Source organism: Trichechus manatus, unplaced genomic scaffold (genome assembly GCF_000243295.1).
Source record: "Trichechus manatus latirostris isolate Lorelei unplaced genomic scaffold, TriManLat1.0 scaffold00087, whole genome shotgun sequence".
In the NCBI taxonomy this organism is placed as follows: domain Eukaryota; kingdom Metazoa; phylum Chordata; class Mammalia; order Sirenia; family Trichechidae; genus Trichechus; species Trichechus manatus.
Genome location: NW_004444023.1, coordinates 6,625,015 through 6,643,288, shown reverse-complemented (window position 1 = coordinate 6,643,288; position 18,274 = coordinate 6,625,015). Strand labels below are relative to the sequence as shown.

Here is an 18,274-nt window from a genome sequence, read left to right as displayed (position 1 = left end):
CAATTTAATTCTTTTGTCTTAGTTTCATTTATATTTTATAAGCACGTTTTCTTTAATTTCTTTATGAGTGGGAAGCGTCTATAGTCTACCTTTCTTTGTTTCGTACAATTAAACAATTAAAATAATATTTCCAATTATTCTTTCATGCTATGCTCTTTTTATATTTTACCATAGTTGTTTTTGGAAGAGAGAACTGGAATGGTGGGCATCTAAATTGAAGAACTTTCTCCATAATTTACCACTGAACATATCCAGATACTGAGTGTACCTTGGCCAGCAGAAGGCAACATCGGGTTTCAATTGGCCTACCTGATTCAGGTTGAGCTACATCTACTGCTGAGAAATCCAGCTGGAGAGTAACTCTCTAGCTATAGGCATTTTTGTTTGATGAGTGTAAAAATGGCTTGGTGGCAGCGTCTGACCTCCTCTAATTTCACGAGGGGGAAGAAGAATCAAGATCAACAGCCCAAGGCTGATTCCTATGAGGTGGAGGTCAGACATGCCTCCTCTCTCCACCATCTTTACCAGTTCTGACACTAACCGTCGCTTCCACAGAACTCTCTACTTCTCTGTTGAGTTTGATAATACATTACAATGGCCACACAGAACTCACAGATAATACAATTATGGGGTTCATTAGGGAAGTGTCATGGATTACGTCCCCCCAAAATATCTGTCAGCTTGGCTGGGCCATGATTCCCAGTGTTGTATGATTGTGTAATCTGATGTGATTTCCTTATGTGTTGTAAACTCTATCACTATGAAGAGATTATATGTGATCTCCTTATGTGTTGTAAATTCTATCACTGTGATGAGGTTATACTGATGAGGTTGACAAGATTAGGTAGTGTCTTAATGCAATCTCTTTTGAGATATAAAAGAGAGAAGCGAGCAGAGACACATAGGAACCTCATACCACCAAGAAAGCAGTACTGGGAGCAGAGCGCGTCCTTTAGACCTGAGGTTCCTGCGCAGAGAATCTCCCAGACCAAAGGAAGACTGATGACATGGACCTTCCTCCAGAGCTGATGGAGAAAGCATTCCCCTGGAGCTGATGCCCTGAAGTTGGACTTGTAGCCTACTGGACTGTGAAAGAATAAACTTTTCTTTGCTAAATCCATCCACTTGTGGTATTTCTGTTAGAGCAGCACTAGATCACTAAGACAGGAAGTAACAGTTACAATTCAGGTTTAGGGACGCTAAGGTTACAGTTCTTCCATCAAGACAGCCACTTCAGCTGTGCTCACAGGCATGTCTCTCTCAGGCCTCTGTCCTGTTTGGCCAAGTGTTACAGAGCTCTTTTAGCTCCGCTGATAAGTGCCCAGAGGCACCCTACTCCTCCAGCAAGCCTCCTGCCCAAACGCCTCTGCTTTCTTGCTCCGTGTGTCGGACAGCCCACCATGCTGTCTCCTGCAATTGTTTCTCTCCCACCACTTCTTGAGCTCTCTCTCTGTCTCCTGGTTCCAGGAGCTTCTCAGTGCAGGGATCCTGGGTCCAAAGGACACACTCTACTCTCCTGGCTGTTCTTCTTTGGTGGTGGTGGGATCCTCTCTCTGTTCTGGAATAGGTTCTATTTTAAGACAAAACTGATCAATCCCCTTGGAGCGCCACAATTACCCTATCTGCACAGTCCTGCCCAATCACTTGGGTGGGAGTTAGAAGACCATGGCAAGAAAGGCCACACAAAAGCGATTCATCGCACTCCAATGGGTCAGTGTGTCTATTTTTCCAGGAGTTAAAAAATTAACTCCCTAGAAGAATGAGGCAAGTATAGAAAGTAAGTGTTGTAGGCCTGGGATAAAAAACAAAAACAGTGGGGGCATGTGTACTGACTAACAGTACCTGAACTTTGCCCTCAGTGCAGGGGAGGCCATAGACCATGGTGAGAAATATAGCCATCCCACCCACACTCACAGTAGACATGGAGCCAAATAGTCCTCCCTGTGGTCACCTGAGGCTGTTGGTAGTTCACCTAACAGGTGAGGTAGGTGCCATGGTCCTGGGGCCGCAGGGTGAGGATGAGCACTGAGGACTGGAGTATACTAGAGTTCAGCACGTTACGGGCATCCTCCGTCCCAGAGAAGGTGAGTGGTCTCCCCCCGTCACAGTATCCTGGCAGGCTGCAGGTCATGTTCGTGGGGCGGCCAGACTCCAGAGGTTAGGGAATGTGGATGTTTGGTTTCTCTGTCAGGTCTGAGGAGGAGAGAGGGAGGCATTTTGGCCCTGGGAGTGTGGGGACCCAGAATGTGGCCCTGAGAGTGGCCAGTGCTTTAGGGTCTGAGCTGGCCCCCGGTCCTGTACCTCCTTCAACCACCCTGGCCCATGAGCAGGAGCAGGGATTGTCCTGTCCCTGCACAAACAATGGGTGCTCCCATCCTAGCGTCCTCTCCTGGGGCCCCTGCCATACCTGTCACCTGCAAGTTCAGCTTGTACATTTGGTCCTCTCTCCACTCGGAACTCGTAGGTCCCTGTGTCACTCTTCCTGGCATCTCTGATGCTCAGGGAGCAGTTGTTGGTCTTGGGGTCCCCGAGGAGGTGGAATCAGCCCTGGGTCTTTGTCTTCACTGCTCAGTTTTGGTAGTTTGTGGCCACAGGACGATTTTGGTTTGTGTTGTCCTCAGTCCGTACCAGATGTGGAGTGGGTCAGTGGGAAGTGATGTATGCCAGGGGTAAGAGAATTTGCAGGCACAAGGACACTAAGGCCCTCCTGCACTGTCACTGACTCTGGCACTTGTAGTTCATACCCTGGATACTCCTTCTGCAGGGACCTTGGAGGGACAACAAAGGCTAAACTGCAGCTCCATTCCTTTTCCCCTTCCCTCTCCTCAGCCCTTGGCCCACTCCCTGCCCCCCAAGCAGGGGCAGCAGCAGCAGGGGCAGCATGTCTGGGTCCGCAGGGCTGGCAGCCAGGTCCTGGTCCTTCTATCAGGGAAAGAAATGCCTCAGATATGAGGAGGAGCCAAGGAAGCTCCAACAGGAAGCATGTGGGTGAGAGAGAGCTGTGGCCACCACTGAAGGGAAACTTGGGAACCTCAGCTGTTGGGGTGGGTGGGACTGATAGATCCCCCAGTCCCAACCCCCATGTTACAGGTGGAGACACTGAGTTGCTCAGCTGGTGAGGGGCTTTCCAGACCTGAATGTGGGAGTCATCACCACACAAATAATGTTGAAATCCAAGAGCCAGAGTGAGATCATCGAGGGAGCGAGTGCAGAGAGCAAAGAGAAACTAGGGTTCTTCCTGGTTATGCGGTGGGCTGCTTATCAGATCCACTCTCCTATAAACTCAAGTTTTGGTTTTCATGGACCCTAGGGTCTTGTGGAATGAGCCCTGGTGGCATAGTGGTTAAGTGCTTAGCTGCCGACCAATAAGTTAGCAGTTCAAAACCACCAGCTGTTTTGTGAGAGAAAGATGTGGCAGTCTGCTTCTGTAAAGATTATAGCATTGGTAACTATACGGGGCAGTTCTCCCCATATAGGGCTGCAATTTGTTTATCCATTCACCTGTAGATAGACGCTTAGGTTGTTTCCATCTTTTTGCTATTGTCAATAATGCTTCAATGAACATGGGTGTGCATATGACTATTCGTGTGATGGCTCTTATTTCTTTAGGTTATATTCATAAGAGTAAGATTGCTGGATAGTATGGTATTTCTATTTCTAGCTTTTTAAGGAGGCATCATATCAGTTTCCACAGTGATTGTACCATTTTACATTCCCACCAGCTGTGCATAAGAGTTTCAATCTTCCTGCAACCTCTCCAACATTTGCTGTTTTCTGTTCTTTTTTTTTTTTATTAGTGCCAGTAATGTTGGAATGAGATGGTATCTCATTGTAGTTTTGATTTACACTTCTCTAATGGCTAATAACAGTGAGCAATTCCTCATGTGACTGTTAGCTGCCTGAGTGTCTTCTGTGGTGAAGTGTCCTATAGGATTGCTATGAGTCCGAATTGACTTGATGGAAATGGATTTGGTTTTGTTGGTTTTTAGGGTCTTGTGGAATAAGTCCCTGGGTCTTGTGGAATAGATCCCTAGGTGGCACAATTTGTGCTCTACTACTAACAGAAAGGTTGGTGGTTCAAACCCATTCAGCAGCACCTGAGAAGAAAGTCCTGATGATCTGCTTCTGTAAAGATTACAGCCAAGAAAAAGCTATGGACGGAGTTCTACTCTGTAACACTTGGGGTCACAATGAGTCAGAATCAACTTGATGGCAACTAACAACAACCACCACCACGGGGTCTTGTGGTACAAAGATGAAATACAGGGTCACCAAAGATGGGAGGTTGTGGTCTTATGGAAATTCTTCCGCTTCCATAACAAATTACCACAAAGTGATTGGTTTAAAACAACAGAATTTTATTCTCTCATGGTTCTGGAGGCTGGAAGTCTGAATTCAGAGTTTCACCAAGGCCATGTTCTCTCTGAAAGTTCTAGCGGAGAATTCTTCTTTGTCTCTTCCAGCTCACTTTTGCTCATCAAAAGACTTCACCAAAAGAGTAAAAGGAGAAACTATAGACTGGGAAAAAAAAAATGGCTATGACATATCTGACAAGAGTCTAATCTCTAAAATCTATAGAATACTTCAACACCTCAACAACAAAAAGACAAATAACCCAATTAAAAAAATGGACAAAGGATATGAACAGACACTTCACCATAGAAAACATTCAGGTGGCTAATACACACATTAGGAATTGCTCACGGTCATTAGCCATTAGAGAAATGTAAATCAAAACTACAATGAGATACCATCTCATTCCAACATTACTGGCACTAATCAAAAAAACAGAAAATAACAAATGTTGGAGAGGTTGCAGGGAGATTGGAACTGTTATGCACAGCTGTTGGGAATGTAAAATGGTACAACCACTGTGGAAACTGATACGATGCCTCCTTAAAAAGCTAGAAATAGAAATACCATACTATCCAGCAATCTTACTCTTACGAATATAACCTAGAGAAATAAGAGCCATCACATGAATAAGCATATGCACATCCATGTTCATTGAAGCATTATTCACAATAGCAAAAAGATGGAAACAACCTAAGTGCCTATCAACAGATGAACGGATAAACAAATTATAGTACATACCAAACCAAAAATCCAAACCCATTGCTGTTGAGTCAATTCTGACTCATAGCAACCCAATAGGACAGAGAAGAACTGCCCCATAGGGTTTCCAAGGAGTGGCTGGTGGATTCGAACTGCAGATCTTTTGGTTAGCAACCGAGCTCTTAACCACTTCACCACCAGGAATACTACACAACGATAAAGAACAATGATGAATTGCAAAACATCTCATAGCATAGATGAACCTGGAGGGTATTACGCTGAGTGAAATAAGTCAGTCACAAAAGGACAAATATTGTATGAGATTATTATCATAAAAACCCAAGAAAAGGTTTACACACAGAAAAAAACAATCCTTGATGGTTATGAGGGAAGGGAGAGATGGGGAGGGGAAATCACTAACTAGATAGTAGACAAGTGTTAACTTTGGTGAAGGGAAAGACAACATACAATATAGGGGTAATCAGTACAACTTGACCAAGGGAAAGTCATAGAAGCTTCCTAGACACATCCAAACACCTTGAGGGACTAAGTTACTGGGGCTGAGGCCTGGAAGCCACCATCTCAGGGGACATCTAGGTCAATTGGCATAACATAGTTCATAAAAAAAATGTTCTTCATCCTATTTTGGGAGTAGAGTCTGGAGTCTTAAAAGCTTGTGAGTGGCCATCTAAAACACATCTATTAGTCCCATCCCGTCTGGAGCAAAGGAGAATGAAGAAAACCAAAGACACAAGGAAAATAATAGTTCAAAGGACAAATGGACCACATGAACCACAGCCTCCACCAGCCTGAGCCCAGACCCCTCTGACAGGGATCACAATAGAAGGTCCCAGACAGAGTGGGGGAAAAATGTAGAACAAAATTCAAAAATTAAAAAAAAAAAGACCAGACTTACTGGTCTAACAAGAGACTGGAGGAACCCTCTAGACTATGGTCCCCAGACACCCTGCTAACTCAGAACTGAAGCCACTCCAAAAGTGCACCTTTCAGCCAAAGATTAGACAGGTCTATAAAACAAACAATAACACATGTAAGGAAGATGCTTCTTCATTCAATCAAGTATGCAAGACAAATGGGCAACATTTGCCCAAAAACAAAGATGAGAAGGCAGGAAGGGACAGGAAAACTAGAGGAATGGACACAGGGAACTCAGGGTGAAAAGGAAAAGGGGGAGAGTGCTGAGAAATTACAGGGATTGCAGTCAAAGTCACAGAACAATTTGTGTATAAATTTTTGAATGAGAAACTAATTTACACTGTACAATTTCACTTAAAGCACGATAAAATAAGAAAAAACTTATTAGTTTGTTTTAATATTTGTGTGTGTGGGTGTGCAAATACACAGAGAAATATATATACATACATATATATATATAATATATACATATATATATTCCTCTCTTTGAGATGAATTCTGTAGCTCTTCTTTTTTATATTTATTTTATTGTGGTGAAAATCTACATAACAAAACATGTGCCATCTCAACAATTTCTACCTGTACAATTCAGTGACATTAATCACATTCTTCAAGTTGTGCAACCATTCACTATCCTTTTCCAAATCATTCCACCACCACTTTGTAGCTCTTCTTGAATGTGGAAGTGGTTGCTTCTCTCCTCCACTTCAGCAGTTTGGGTTATTTTACTTCTATTATCTTGAAACAGTGTGCTCTTGAGATGGGCCAGCCTGGCCTCTCCCCTGCCCTTCGGGCCTAGCTTTCCTGACAGAGATTATGGGGACATTTCCTCTTCTGCCCTTCTGTCTGTACATTGTGGCTTCTAGTTGCAAAGTCCTTTCCCCTCACTCACCAGTCTTTTTCTCACTGCTAACAGATGGGGCAGCGCATGGGGGTTAGGGGATGAGGCTGTCCCAAGGCAAGTTCTGAAACTCTCCAGCTCTAGAGATGCCTCTTGTGTTGAGTGGGATGAAGCCAGAGGGGGCCCAGGTGGGGATGAGGCTGCCACTGCAGGTGTCTCTGTCTCTCATCACAGGGAACGAACACAAAGTCTGTGATGCCTCAGGACAACCTGTATGACTTGATGCTCTGTACCTTCTCCTAGACATGGAATCCCTGAATCCTAAGATTCACTACAGCCAGGTACATGGTTACTGTGCTTCAGTGGCCAAAATGAGCAGGATGAAAAGGTATAAAATGGAACCCTCACGGTCATTATTGTCTTCTTTCTTTTGGAGAGCCTCCTCTTTTGTACTTTCATCTTATTTTCAAAAATATTTTATGCATCTTGTAGCTTATTTCTACAACTTCATTTTGAGTCCATAATTCCTGCTCTATTTATTAAGCAACACGTATTTTTAAAAGAGGAGTCCCTGGGTGGTGCAAATGGTTAAGCGCTTGACTACTAGCCGAAAGGTCGACAGTTCGAACCACCCCCTTCCCAGAGGCTTCTCAGAAGACAGGCCTGGCATTATGCTTCCGAAAGTTCACAGCCTTGAAAACCGTATGGAGCAGTTCTACTCTGCACACATAGGGTCTCCATGAGTCAGAATCAACTCCACGGCAAGTAACAACAACAACATTTTTAGAAGACTTAAATTTGTGTTTCCAGTGTAGCTAAATACTCAGAAAGCAGACTGGTAGAATATTAGTGGTCTTGTTAGTAGTTCACATAACTGATATCCTGATATATTTTTTAGTATACTAAGAGAATTTCACAATCGTTTTAAACACTTGTAAGGTAATTCCTCTGAATTTTAAATTATTATTCATTTTTATATTTAAAGTTTATTATAAGCTAGAGATAGTTATTTTATCTCTTTGGTAGTGTCTTCCCAACTTTTTGATCATGAGTTTATTTTTCATGTCTATTTCGAGATATAGCAAACAATCAAAAGAATGCCTGAACCGTATGTGTTCTGTTTAAGGAATAATTATAAAGTGGACTGCCATGGATCCCCACTCATGCTAAGAAGTGGAACATTGCAAGTAGCCCCCAACGCCTCCTTTGGGCCCTTCTCCAACCCAACACCCTTCCACCGTCCCTTCTGTTCCTTTTTTCTTTCTTTCTTTATAATTTTAACATTATGGCTGCATCACCAGAAAACAGAGTTTGGTTTTTCCTGTTTTCAAACTTTACATCAATGGAGTCATACACATCAATGGAGTCATACTGATGTATGATTTTGTTTCTTTGACTCAACAGGACAATGTTTCTTTGCTTTTATTGTCATATAGTCAACCATATAGTATGACCACAACACAATTATAGTCATGTGCCAATAATATCTATTTGGGCAATGTCGCATAAGGTTCTAATGGAGTTCAGAAATCCCAAGTGGAGAATAGGACATATTGGACATGTCTGGACATAGTGAATGCAACAGCTTCCCGTGTGCAACACGTGTATCTCATGTGTCTTGTATGTAAACCAATTGCACTGCCAGATGGGTAATGATATAGTAAATTATTTGTTGCGGTTAGTTGCTGTTGAGTCGGTTCCAACTCATAGCAACCCTATTTACACCAGAAAGAAACCCTGCCTGATCCTGCGCCATCCTCACAGTCGTTGCTATGCTTAAGCCCATTGTTGCAGCCACTGTGTCAATCCATCTCACTGAGGGTCTTCCTCTCTTTCTCTGACCCTCTATGTTACCAGAATTATGTCCTTCTCCAGGGACTGATCCTCCTGACAACATGTCCAAAGTATGTGAGATGTAGTCTTGCCATCCTTGCTTCTAAGGAGCATTCTGGTCATACTTCTTCCAAGACAGATTTGTTCGTTCTTTCGGCAGTCCATGGTATATTCAATATTCTTCTCCAACACCACAATTCAAAGGCATCAATTCTTCTTCATTCTTCCTTATTCATCGTCCAGCTTTCATATGCATATGAGACAACTGAACACCATGGCTTAGGTCAGGTGCACCTTAGTCTTTACGGTGACAGAGGGTGATAGAGGGAGTTTATTTGCTCCAACAAAGAATATGGTGTTCACACAACGTCCAAATCACATAGCATCCTATTTCACAGAATGTATCATGGACGTTAAACGATGAATGATTGTAATTCATTCTACCATTGACAGATATTTATCATGTTTCCAATGGGGTTATTATGAACAATGTTGCTATGAAGAGTCTTGACTACGTATCCTGGTGCACTTGACCAAGAGATTCTCTTGACTGGCGTTGCCAGATAGACATATGATGGGAGACATATATGTGAGCCATATTTGTAATTTTTAGTTTTCTAAGTGCCATATTAAAAAGTGAAAAAAGAAAAGGGAAGTTAGTTTCAATAGTATATTATATTTAACTCAATACATACAAATGTTATCATTTCAATATGTAAGCATTATAAAAAAAGAGCCCTGGTGGCGCAAATCGTTACGCACTCTGCTGCTAACTGAAAGGCCAGTGGTTTGAACCCACCCAGAGGCTTCTGGGAAGAAAGACCAGGCAACCTGCTTCCATAAAGATTACAGCCTAGAAAATCCTATGGGGCAAGTCTACTCTGTCATATGGGGTCACTAGGAGTCAGAACAGGCTCAACAGCCTCCAACAACAACAACAATCATAAAAATTATTAATGAAATAGTGTAGTTTGCATTCATTTGTTTTGTACTAAGTCTTTGAAATGCGGTATGTGTTTACCCTTATGTATCTTATAGCACATGCTCTTACAGCCACATTTCAAGTCGTCAATAGCCACATGAGATGAGTGGCTACCATATTGGACAATGCTGCTACAGGACATTAAGCTAGGAGTGGAATTGCTAGTTCACAGTGTAGTTCATTAGATAATGTTATTTCATTATTATTAGATAATATTAGTTCATTAGATAATGTTATTTTTCCCCGAAGTGATAGTACCAACTAATATTCCAATAACCAATGTTTCATACCTTCACTAGCATTTGCTGTATTCAGATACTATAATATTTGCCAATTTAGAACATGTATTTTATAGTTATCCGTTGCTGTTGTCCCTGCCTCATAGTGATCTCATGTACAACAGAGCAAAATGCTGCCTGGTCCTGCACCATCCCCATGAGCTGTGATCCGTAGGGTTTTCATTGGCTGATTTTTGAAAGTAGAATCACTAGGCTTTCTTCCTACTCTATCTTAGTCTGGAAGCTCTGCTGAAACCTGTTCAGCATCATAGCAACATGTAAGTGTCCTTTGACAGATGGGTGGTGGTTGTATATGAGGTGCATTGGCCAGGAATCAAACCCGGGTCTCCGTCATCAAAGTTGAGAATTCTACCACTGAACAACCCATACCTCATTGGAGTCCTGGGTGGTATAAGCAGTTAATGCACTCAACTAATAACAGAGAGGTTGGAGGTGTGAGTCCGTCCAGAAGCACCTTGGAAGAAAGGCCTGACAATCTATTTCTGAAATATCTGCCATTGAAAACCCTATGGAGCACAGTTCTACTCACACACATGTGGCGCCCATGAACTGGAGTCAACTCAATGGCAATTGTTTGGTTGGTTTTCTTTACAGACAGTGCTATTTATGCTTCGTTCAGAGATCTTTCCATACCTCAAGTTCGTGGTGATAGCTTTCTATATTATCTTCTGACAGCACTATTATTTTTTTCTCTCATATTTAAGTCTTCAAACAGTATTGGTGGCACAGTGGTTAAGTGCTGAGCTGCTAACCGAAAGGTCGGTGGTTTGAATCCACCAGCTGCTTCTTGGGAGACAGATGTGGCAGTCTGCTTCTGTAAAGATTACAGCCTTGAAAACCCCTCTATCCTACAGGGTCGCTAGAGTCCAAATTGACTCAACAGTAACGGGACTGGTTATTTAGGTCTTCAAACCATCTGCACAGCTTGAGATTTGCTGGGCTACCTAGGAGTTCTCTATTTGGTTGCACATCCCTGCAAAGCCTGGTTTGTGGTCAGAACTGCTTTCATTCTTTAGTCCCTGCTCTGCAAGTCCGTGTCTGTGTTTACCCTTTTGGAACCCCACTTAAAGGGGTGAGATTCTCCCATAAGATGTCCTGTCTTAGGTGGGCCTGTGCTTCATCTTTCTACCACAAGACCATGATTTTGGCCCATGAAAACCAAAATTCGAGTTTACTATGGTCAGTAAATCCATTCAAGGCAAAGGTGCTTCAAGGCTCAGCTCCCCTCTCTGGGTTTCCACCTTACCCTAGATTTTGGCCTGGAAATTTCTTTCTTGCTAGCACTTCAATGGTTTTTGTCGTTGTTCATTGTGGTGAAACCATACGTAACAAAACAAACATACCCTCAACAATTTCTCCATGTATATTTCAGTAATGGTTTTATGAAAATATAAAATCATTTTTTTCCAGAACGTTAGTGGTTTTCAGCAGAAGGGTAAGTCTGACATGCAGCCCACCAAATGACCAGGAAGAGCCCTGGTTTCTCTTTGCTCTCTGCACTTGCTCCCTTGGTGATCTCACTCTGGCTCTTGGATTTCAACATTATTTGTGTGGTGATGACTTCCACATTCAGATCTGGAGAGCCCCTCACCAGCTCAGCACCTCAGTGTCCCCATCTGTAACATGGACGTTGGAACTGGAGGATCTGTTAGTCCCAACCCCAGCCCCCATGGCTAAGTTTCTCAAGTTCCCTTTCAGTGGTGGCCACAGCTCTCTCACACCCACATGCTTCCTGTTGGCACTTCTTCGGCCCCTCCCCACATTGGGGCATTTCCTTCCCTGATAGAAGGACCAGGACCTGGCTGCCAGCCCTGCGGACCCAGACATGCTGCCTCTGCTGCTGCTGCTGCCCCTGCTGTGGGGGGGTGAGTGGGTTGAGGGGTGAGGGAAGGGCATGAGGGTGGGAATAGAGCTGCATCTGAGCCTTATGTCCCTCCAGGGTCCCTGCAGGAGTATCCAGGGTACAAACTACAGATACCAGAGTTGGTGACGGTGCAGGAAGGCCTGTGTGTCATTGTGTTCTGCGAATTCTTCTATCCCTGGCATGTATCATTTACCACTGACCAACTCTGTATCTACTGGTACTGGACTGGGGACAACACATACTCAAACCGTCTTGTGGCCACAAACTGCCAAAACCTAGTAGTGAAGACAGAGACCCAGGGCCGATTCCACCTCCTTGGGGACCCCAAGACCAACAACTGCTCCCTGAGCATCAGAGACGCCAGAAAGAGTGACACAGGGATCTACGAGTTCCGAGTGTGGGGACAATATGTACAATATTCCTACCGAACTCAGCTGAACTTGCAGGTGACAGGTATGGCAGGGGACGCAGGAGAGGACCCTAGGATGGGGGCACCCGGTGTTTGTGCAGGGACAGGACACACTGCTCCTGGTCATGGGGCCAAGGTGGTGAGAGGAGGTACAGGATCTGGGGTCAGCTGTGACCCTGAGGCACTGGCCACTCTCAGGGCCACACTCTCGGTCCCCATCACCTGGGGCCAAGACAGCTCCCTCTCTCCTCCTCAGACCTGACAGAGAAAGCCGACATCCACATTCTGGAACCTCTGCAGTCTGGCAGCCCCACGAACCTGACCTGCAGCCTGCCAGGATCCTGTGATGGGGGGAGACCGCTCACCTTTTCCTGGATGGGGGATGCCCTTAACATGCTGGACCCTAGTACACTCCAGTCCTCGGTGCTCACCCTCACCCCGAGGCCCCAGGACCACGGCACCTACCTCACCTGTCAAGTGAAACGCCGGTGGCCTCAGGTGACTACGGAGAGGACCATTCGGCTCAATGTCTCCTGTGAGTGTGGGTGGGATGGCTGGGACCCTGACAGCAGTGAGAGTGTTGTGTGTGTGTGTGTGCACGTGCGCACTAGGGACACAGAGAGAAGGGGAGGCAGGGGGGAGAGAAGGAGGGGGAGATAACGAGAGAGAGAGAGAGAGAGAGAGAAGGAGGAAGAGAGGAAGAAAAGAAGGGAGGGAGGGAGGGAGAAGGACAGGAAAGAGGGAGAAAAGATGGAAGGAAGGAAAAGAAGGAGGGAGGGAGAAAGAGAGAGTGAGTGCACAACCTTAGAAAACTCGTGCTTGGATCCTAGCCTTGGGAGTCTTGGTGGGGAGTGGGCAAGAAGGACAGCAATGCCCACCTTCCCCGTTTCCTTGGCTCCTTGGGTTCAGAGACAAAACCGATCCCACTCCTCCCTTCTGAAGCAGGGCCTTATCTTTCTATCCCAGATGCTCCACAGAACCTCACCATCAAAATCTTCTTCCAAAACGGCACAGGTAGGATAGAATCTCTCCTCTCCGGAGCTGGGAACTCTGAGCAGAGGTGGGGAATCAGAGCTCAAATGGCATTAGATATGGGAAGAGTAAGGATGAAAATCATCACCCTTCTTCCACCACCCCCTGCACACACACTCTGTTCAAAGCTGTGAGTCAGACTTTGGACCCTGCCATGCCCCCATCCCTCCTGTGGCACAGATCTTACCACAGTCACCAAAGACGTCCTTGTTGCCAAATCCGATGGATGGTGCATGCCAATTCCATTTCACCATGACAGTGTTCTGTGGTTCTCCTCCTACCCCTCCAATCTGGACCCCTAACCTACTTCCTGCTGCATAAATTGAGTCTATTTCCCAAAGCCATTTGGGGCAATCTGTTGTCGTCTCTGCCAAACAGTACAGGCATGTCCCAGTGAGATATTGAGTCTCCTGTGGATGTGTGAAGCCCAACACTTTTGGTCAGCTTCCTTGGGGTGTAAAGGCTCCAGCCTTTGAACCCATACTGAACCCAGTGTGGGCCAGCGGAGGAGAAGGAGAGACCAACAGATCCTGGGAAGGAGGAAGGAATGGATACTGTCAGTCTTCCTCCTTCCACAGCTCACATTCTCTCTCTCTCTCTCCATCTCCGTCTCTCCATCTCTGTCTCTCCCTCCCTCCATCTCTCTCTGCATCTCTCTTTCTCTCTCCATATCTCTCTCCATCTCTCATCTCTCTCTCCATCTCACTGCCAAAGTCCTCAAGGTCATGGGAAACACCATATCCGTTCCCATCCTGGAGGGCCAGTCCCTGCGTCTGGTCTGTGTTGCTGACAGCAACCCCCCTGTAGAGCTGAGCTGGTTCCAGGGATCCCAAGCCCTGAATGTCTCTCCCATCTTCAACACGAGTGACTTGGAGCTGCCTCCAGTAAGAATTGGAAATGAAGGAGAGTTCACCTGCAGAGCTCAGAACCTACTGGGCTCCCAAAATGTCTCTCTGAGCCTGTCTGTGCTCTGTGAGTGTGGGGACACCTGGGGGCAGGACACCTAGGCACTCAGGAGGGAAGAGGTACTTACTGGACCTTGTCCTCCCTCTTTACAGACCCCCCACAGATGCTTGGATCCTCCTGCTCCTGGGAAGCAGAGGGTGTGCACTGCTCCTGTTTCGCCCAAGCCTGGCCAGCACCCTTCCTGCACTGGTGGATTGGGGACAGACTGGTGGAGGGGAACAGCAGCGATGCCTCCTTCTCAGTCACCTCCAGCTCCATCGGGCCCTGGACCAAAAGCTCCCTGAGCCTCAGCATGGAGCTCACCTCTGTCCTCAGACTCTGCTGTGAGGCCTGGAATGACCATGGGAACCAGAGTGTCACTGTCCTGCTGCTGCCAGGTCAGAGGGTCTCTTGTGGGGGGAAGTCTAAGCGGAGAGGGGATGGGGCTTGGACATAAGGTGATTGTGAGGACAGGGTGCTCCATCTCATGGCTATGCAGCCACCTGGAGCAAGTCGTCCAAGAAGGTGAAAGCATAAGAAACTGAGTCCTTGAATGAGTCTCCTCATACCTCTCTTCTCTGCAGGGAAATCAGCATCCAGGGCAGAAGTGGCTCTGGGGGCCCTTGGAGGTGCTGGCACCATGGCCCTGCTCTCCCTGTGTCTGTGCCTCACTTTCTTCTTCATGTAAGTTTTGGTCCCAGGGAGGTACAGGGAGGCATGTGGTATGGAGTGGGGAGAGAGGTGGTTGAATTCCAGAGACACAGAGCTGAGCAGATCTTGAAGGGTCTTTGTTGTTTTCTGGTAACAGCTTTATTGAGATATAATTCCCATACCATATAATTAATCCATTTAAAGTGTGCATATAATTCTGTGGCTTTCAGTATATTCACAGAGTTGTGCAACTATCACCACAATCAATTTTAGAACTTTTTCATTACCTCCCCCGCAAAGAAAAAGAAACCTGTGTCCCTTAATATTCACCTTCCTGTGCTCCCATCCTTCAAAGCCCTAGGCAACCACCAATCTACTGTCTCTATGGATTTGCCTATTCTGGACATTTCATATAAATGAAATCACGCAATATGTGGCCTTTTGTGTTTGACTTCTTTCTCTTAGCATAATGTTTTCAAGGTTCAACCACATTGTACCATGTTAGGGTTTCATTTCTTTTTATTTCCAAGTAACATTCCATTGAATGGATACACAACATTTTGTTTATTCATTCATCTGTTGATGGACATTTGTATTGTTTTCAGTTTTTGGCTATTGTGACTTATGCTGCTATGAACACTGGGTACAAGTTTTTGTACATCAGAGGGGTCTTCAGTGATGGATATACAGTCTTTGGCTACCTTGGCCAGGAGTGTGGTCTTTCCCAAACCCTGGTCATCCAGGAGGGAGGAGCACTCACTGCATGTCAGGAAGTTCTCCCAGTCCAGCTCCAGGGCTTGATGCTTCAGTTGTTATTTTCAGCATATTTATAGGGAACAGGGGGCAGCCTGCCTACCTGTGTCTGAGCCATCCCAGCTGCAATATGCTGGTTTCTTCCCTTAGAGTGAAAGCCCGCAGGAAGCAAGCAGCCGAGAGACCAGGGGGCATGGATGATGAAGACCCCGTCATGGGTACAGTCACCTGGGTGAGTGACATGGGTATCTTTTCATGCGGGTGGTGGGGGCATCTAGGCATATCCACTCAGCAAGTTCAGACTGAGCTCCCCCATGTTTCTGCAAATCTGCTCCTCTTGCTGGTTTCCCATCTTCCTGTTGGCACTGTAACCTCCCTAGTCACAGGCAGACACCTGTGAGTTGTCCTCATTTCTATTCTCCCTTCATCTCCCAAAGCCAATGAACCATTCAGTTCCTTCCAACCTTCTTCCTAAGTAAAGCTAATGCTGACTCTCTGCTTGCCTTCCTGTACTGATCCTAATGGAGTGGGGTGACTACTGAGCTGCTGACCACTAAGCTCACCTCATCTCCTCTATCTTTTATCCTTGACACTGGCTGCCAGAACCGTATCCCCAAAATTATTACTTTCCAGCCAGTCCGGAGTTTCATTGTTGCTTGCTCCCATTGCTGGAAGTATCAAGACCACATTCCTTGGCTCAACATCTGAGTCTCTCCTGATGGCCTCTCCAGCCTGTTTCCTGCCCTGCCTGCCTTACTTGCTGTGCACCAACCACACTGGTCTTCTCCCTGTCTCCATATAGACCTACCCCCTTGTGACTTTGAGTGTTTGCACGTGTAGTTCCTTCTGCCTTAAATGCCCTACCTTCTCCATTTCCACTAGACCACACCTCCACATTTGTCTAGCTCCAAATTTAATATCCCCTTCTCTGTCATCTCCTTGCCCTCTGACGTCTGTCCTTCCCTCCTTCTGTTTCCCCATGGCTCCATGTGCATCGCTGTCGCTGAGGGGCTCATCACACAATGTCATTGCATTTACCCATCTCATTATGCTTGTGAAGTCCTCGATGACCAAGGTTGGGTCTATTTCAGCCCATTATTGTGTTTTACTCCACTCCTGTCCAGCATATTCCCTCTCTCCTTTTATAAAATTAGGCTTGTGTTGCCTTGAATGGAATTATCCAAAATACTTGGTTCATGAGCAAGATGTTGTCACTGAAACAAGCATTGTTAACTTTTATTTTACTTACTCATTTTTTTTTAATTTGTAATATTAGCAACTGTGAATCCATTATCCAACCTAAGGACTAGGACTTTGATGATAACTAGCATCTACCCATGTGCTGCTCCCCAGTAGCCACTTCTCCAAATCTTGTGCTGCTAGCATTATCACATGTATGTATACCTAAAATATACATTAAGGAGCCCTGGAGACACAATGGTTAAAGTGCTCAGCTGCTAACTGAAAGATTGGCAATTTGAATCCATCCAGCAACTCTGTGGGACGAAAGACCTGGTGATATGCTCCAGTAAAGATTACACCCTAGAAAATCCTATGGGGCAGTTCTACTCTGTCACATGGGGTCAAAATTGACTTGATAGCAGCTAAACAACAACAACAAAATATACATTATTTGGTTTTTAATTGCTTCTGCGCTTACAAAGGGTATCATTCTCCATGCATTCTTCTTGGACTTGCTTTTTTGCCCTCAACCTTATCTTGTGAAGGTTCATACATGTTGTTGCCCAAAATTGTAGTTCATTCATTTTCTCCACTGTCTAATATTTCATTGTATAATCAGACCACAGTGTGTTTGTCTAAGCTTACGTCAATGAGCATTTAATTCCAGATTTTGCTATTATGAACATTTTTCTTCAAGTCTTATTGTATTCATTGTTGTTATTGTTGTTAGTTGCCACTGAGTTGATTCCAACTCATGGCGACCCCATGTGTGCAGAGTAGAACTGCTCCATTAGGTTTTCAAGGCTGTGACCTTTCAAAAGCAGATCGCTAGGTCTGTCAGCTGAGGCACCTCTGGATGGGTTTGAACTGCCAATCTTCTGGCTAATTAGTTCAGCGCTTAACTGTTTGTGCCACCCAGGGGCTCCTTGTTACTATTGTAAACGCTATCTTTTTTAAAGTGCATTTTCTGATTGCTTATTGCTGGTATATAGAAACTGAAGTATTTTTATAGATTTTTTTCTTAAAAAAATCACAAATTGGTCTTGGGTGTCATTAAAATCTTCTTGTTACAGCGACTGGAGAATTCCTAGATCTTATGCATAAGCCAAAGGAGCCCTGGTGGCACAGTGGTTAAGTGGTGGGCAGTTCGAACCTGCCAGCTTCTCCTTGGGAGAAAGATGTGGCAGTCTGCTTCTGTAAAGATTGACAGCCTTGGAAACCCTATTGGGGCAGTTCTACCCTGTCCTGTAGGGTCACTATGAGTCGGAATCAACTCGATGGCAACGGGTTTGGTTTGGGGTTTTTATTCATAAGTCTGCCGAACAGTTCTTTCTCTGTAATTTCCTTCAAGAATTAGTTCACCCTCCTTTTAGCTCAGTGGTAAAGTTACCTTCGATGTGCACTGATCAGCCTGCGAGTGGACAGCCCAGTAAAACCATGAGAGTAACGAGGTACAGGAGTCCAGTGACAAGGCCCAGAAGGCAGAAGGGGA

At 45.2% G+C, this 18,274-nt stretch overlaps 1 protein-coding gene and 1 pseudogene across 2 annotated transcripts in view; one reads left to right on the top strand and one right to left on the bottom strand.

Moving 5' to 3' along the window:
• Window positions 1-1,949: 1,949 nt before the first annotated feature.
• LOC105756564 (sialic acid-binding Ig-like lectin 14) lies at window positions 1,950-2,883 on the bottom strand (annotated as a pseudogene).
• Window positions 2,884-11,733: 8,850 nt separating this feature from the next.
• Window positions 11,734-18,274, top strand: part of LOC101344400 (sialic acid-binding Ig-like lectin 5) — a 14,699-nt gene continuing 8,158 nt past the window's right edge. Inside the window, exons 1-8 of one of the 2 annotated variants that reach the window (XM_023736453.1) lie at window positions 11,734-11,811; window positions 11,886-12,263; window positions 12,476-12,754; window positions 13,186-13,233; window positions 13,966-14,223; window positions 14,310-14,594; window positions 14,781-14,880; window positions 15,751-15,832. In XM_023736453.1, the coding sequence (XP_023592221.1) occupies window positions 11,772-11,811; window positions 11,886-12,263; window positions 12,476-12,754; window positions 13,186-13,233; window positions 13,966-14,223; window positions 14,310-14,594; window positions 14,781-14,880; window positions 15,751-15,832 (1,470 nt within the window). In that variant the 5' untranslated portion in view covers window positions 11,734-11,771. The remainder of the gene's footprint in view (window positions 11,812-11,885; window positions 12,264-12,475; window positions 12,755-13,185; window positions 13,234-13,965; window positions 14,224-14,309; window positions 14,595-14,780; window positions 14,881-15,750; window positions 15,833-18,274) is intronic. The other variant, XM_023736454.1, reaches the window with a different exon arrangement.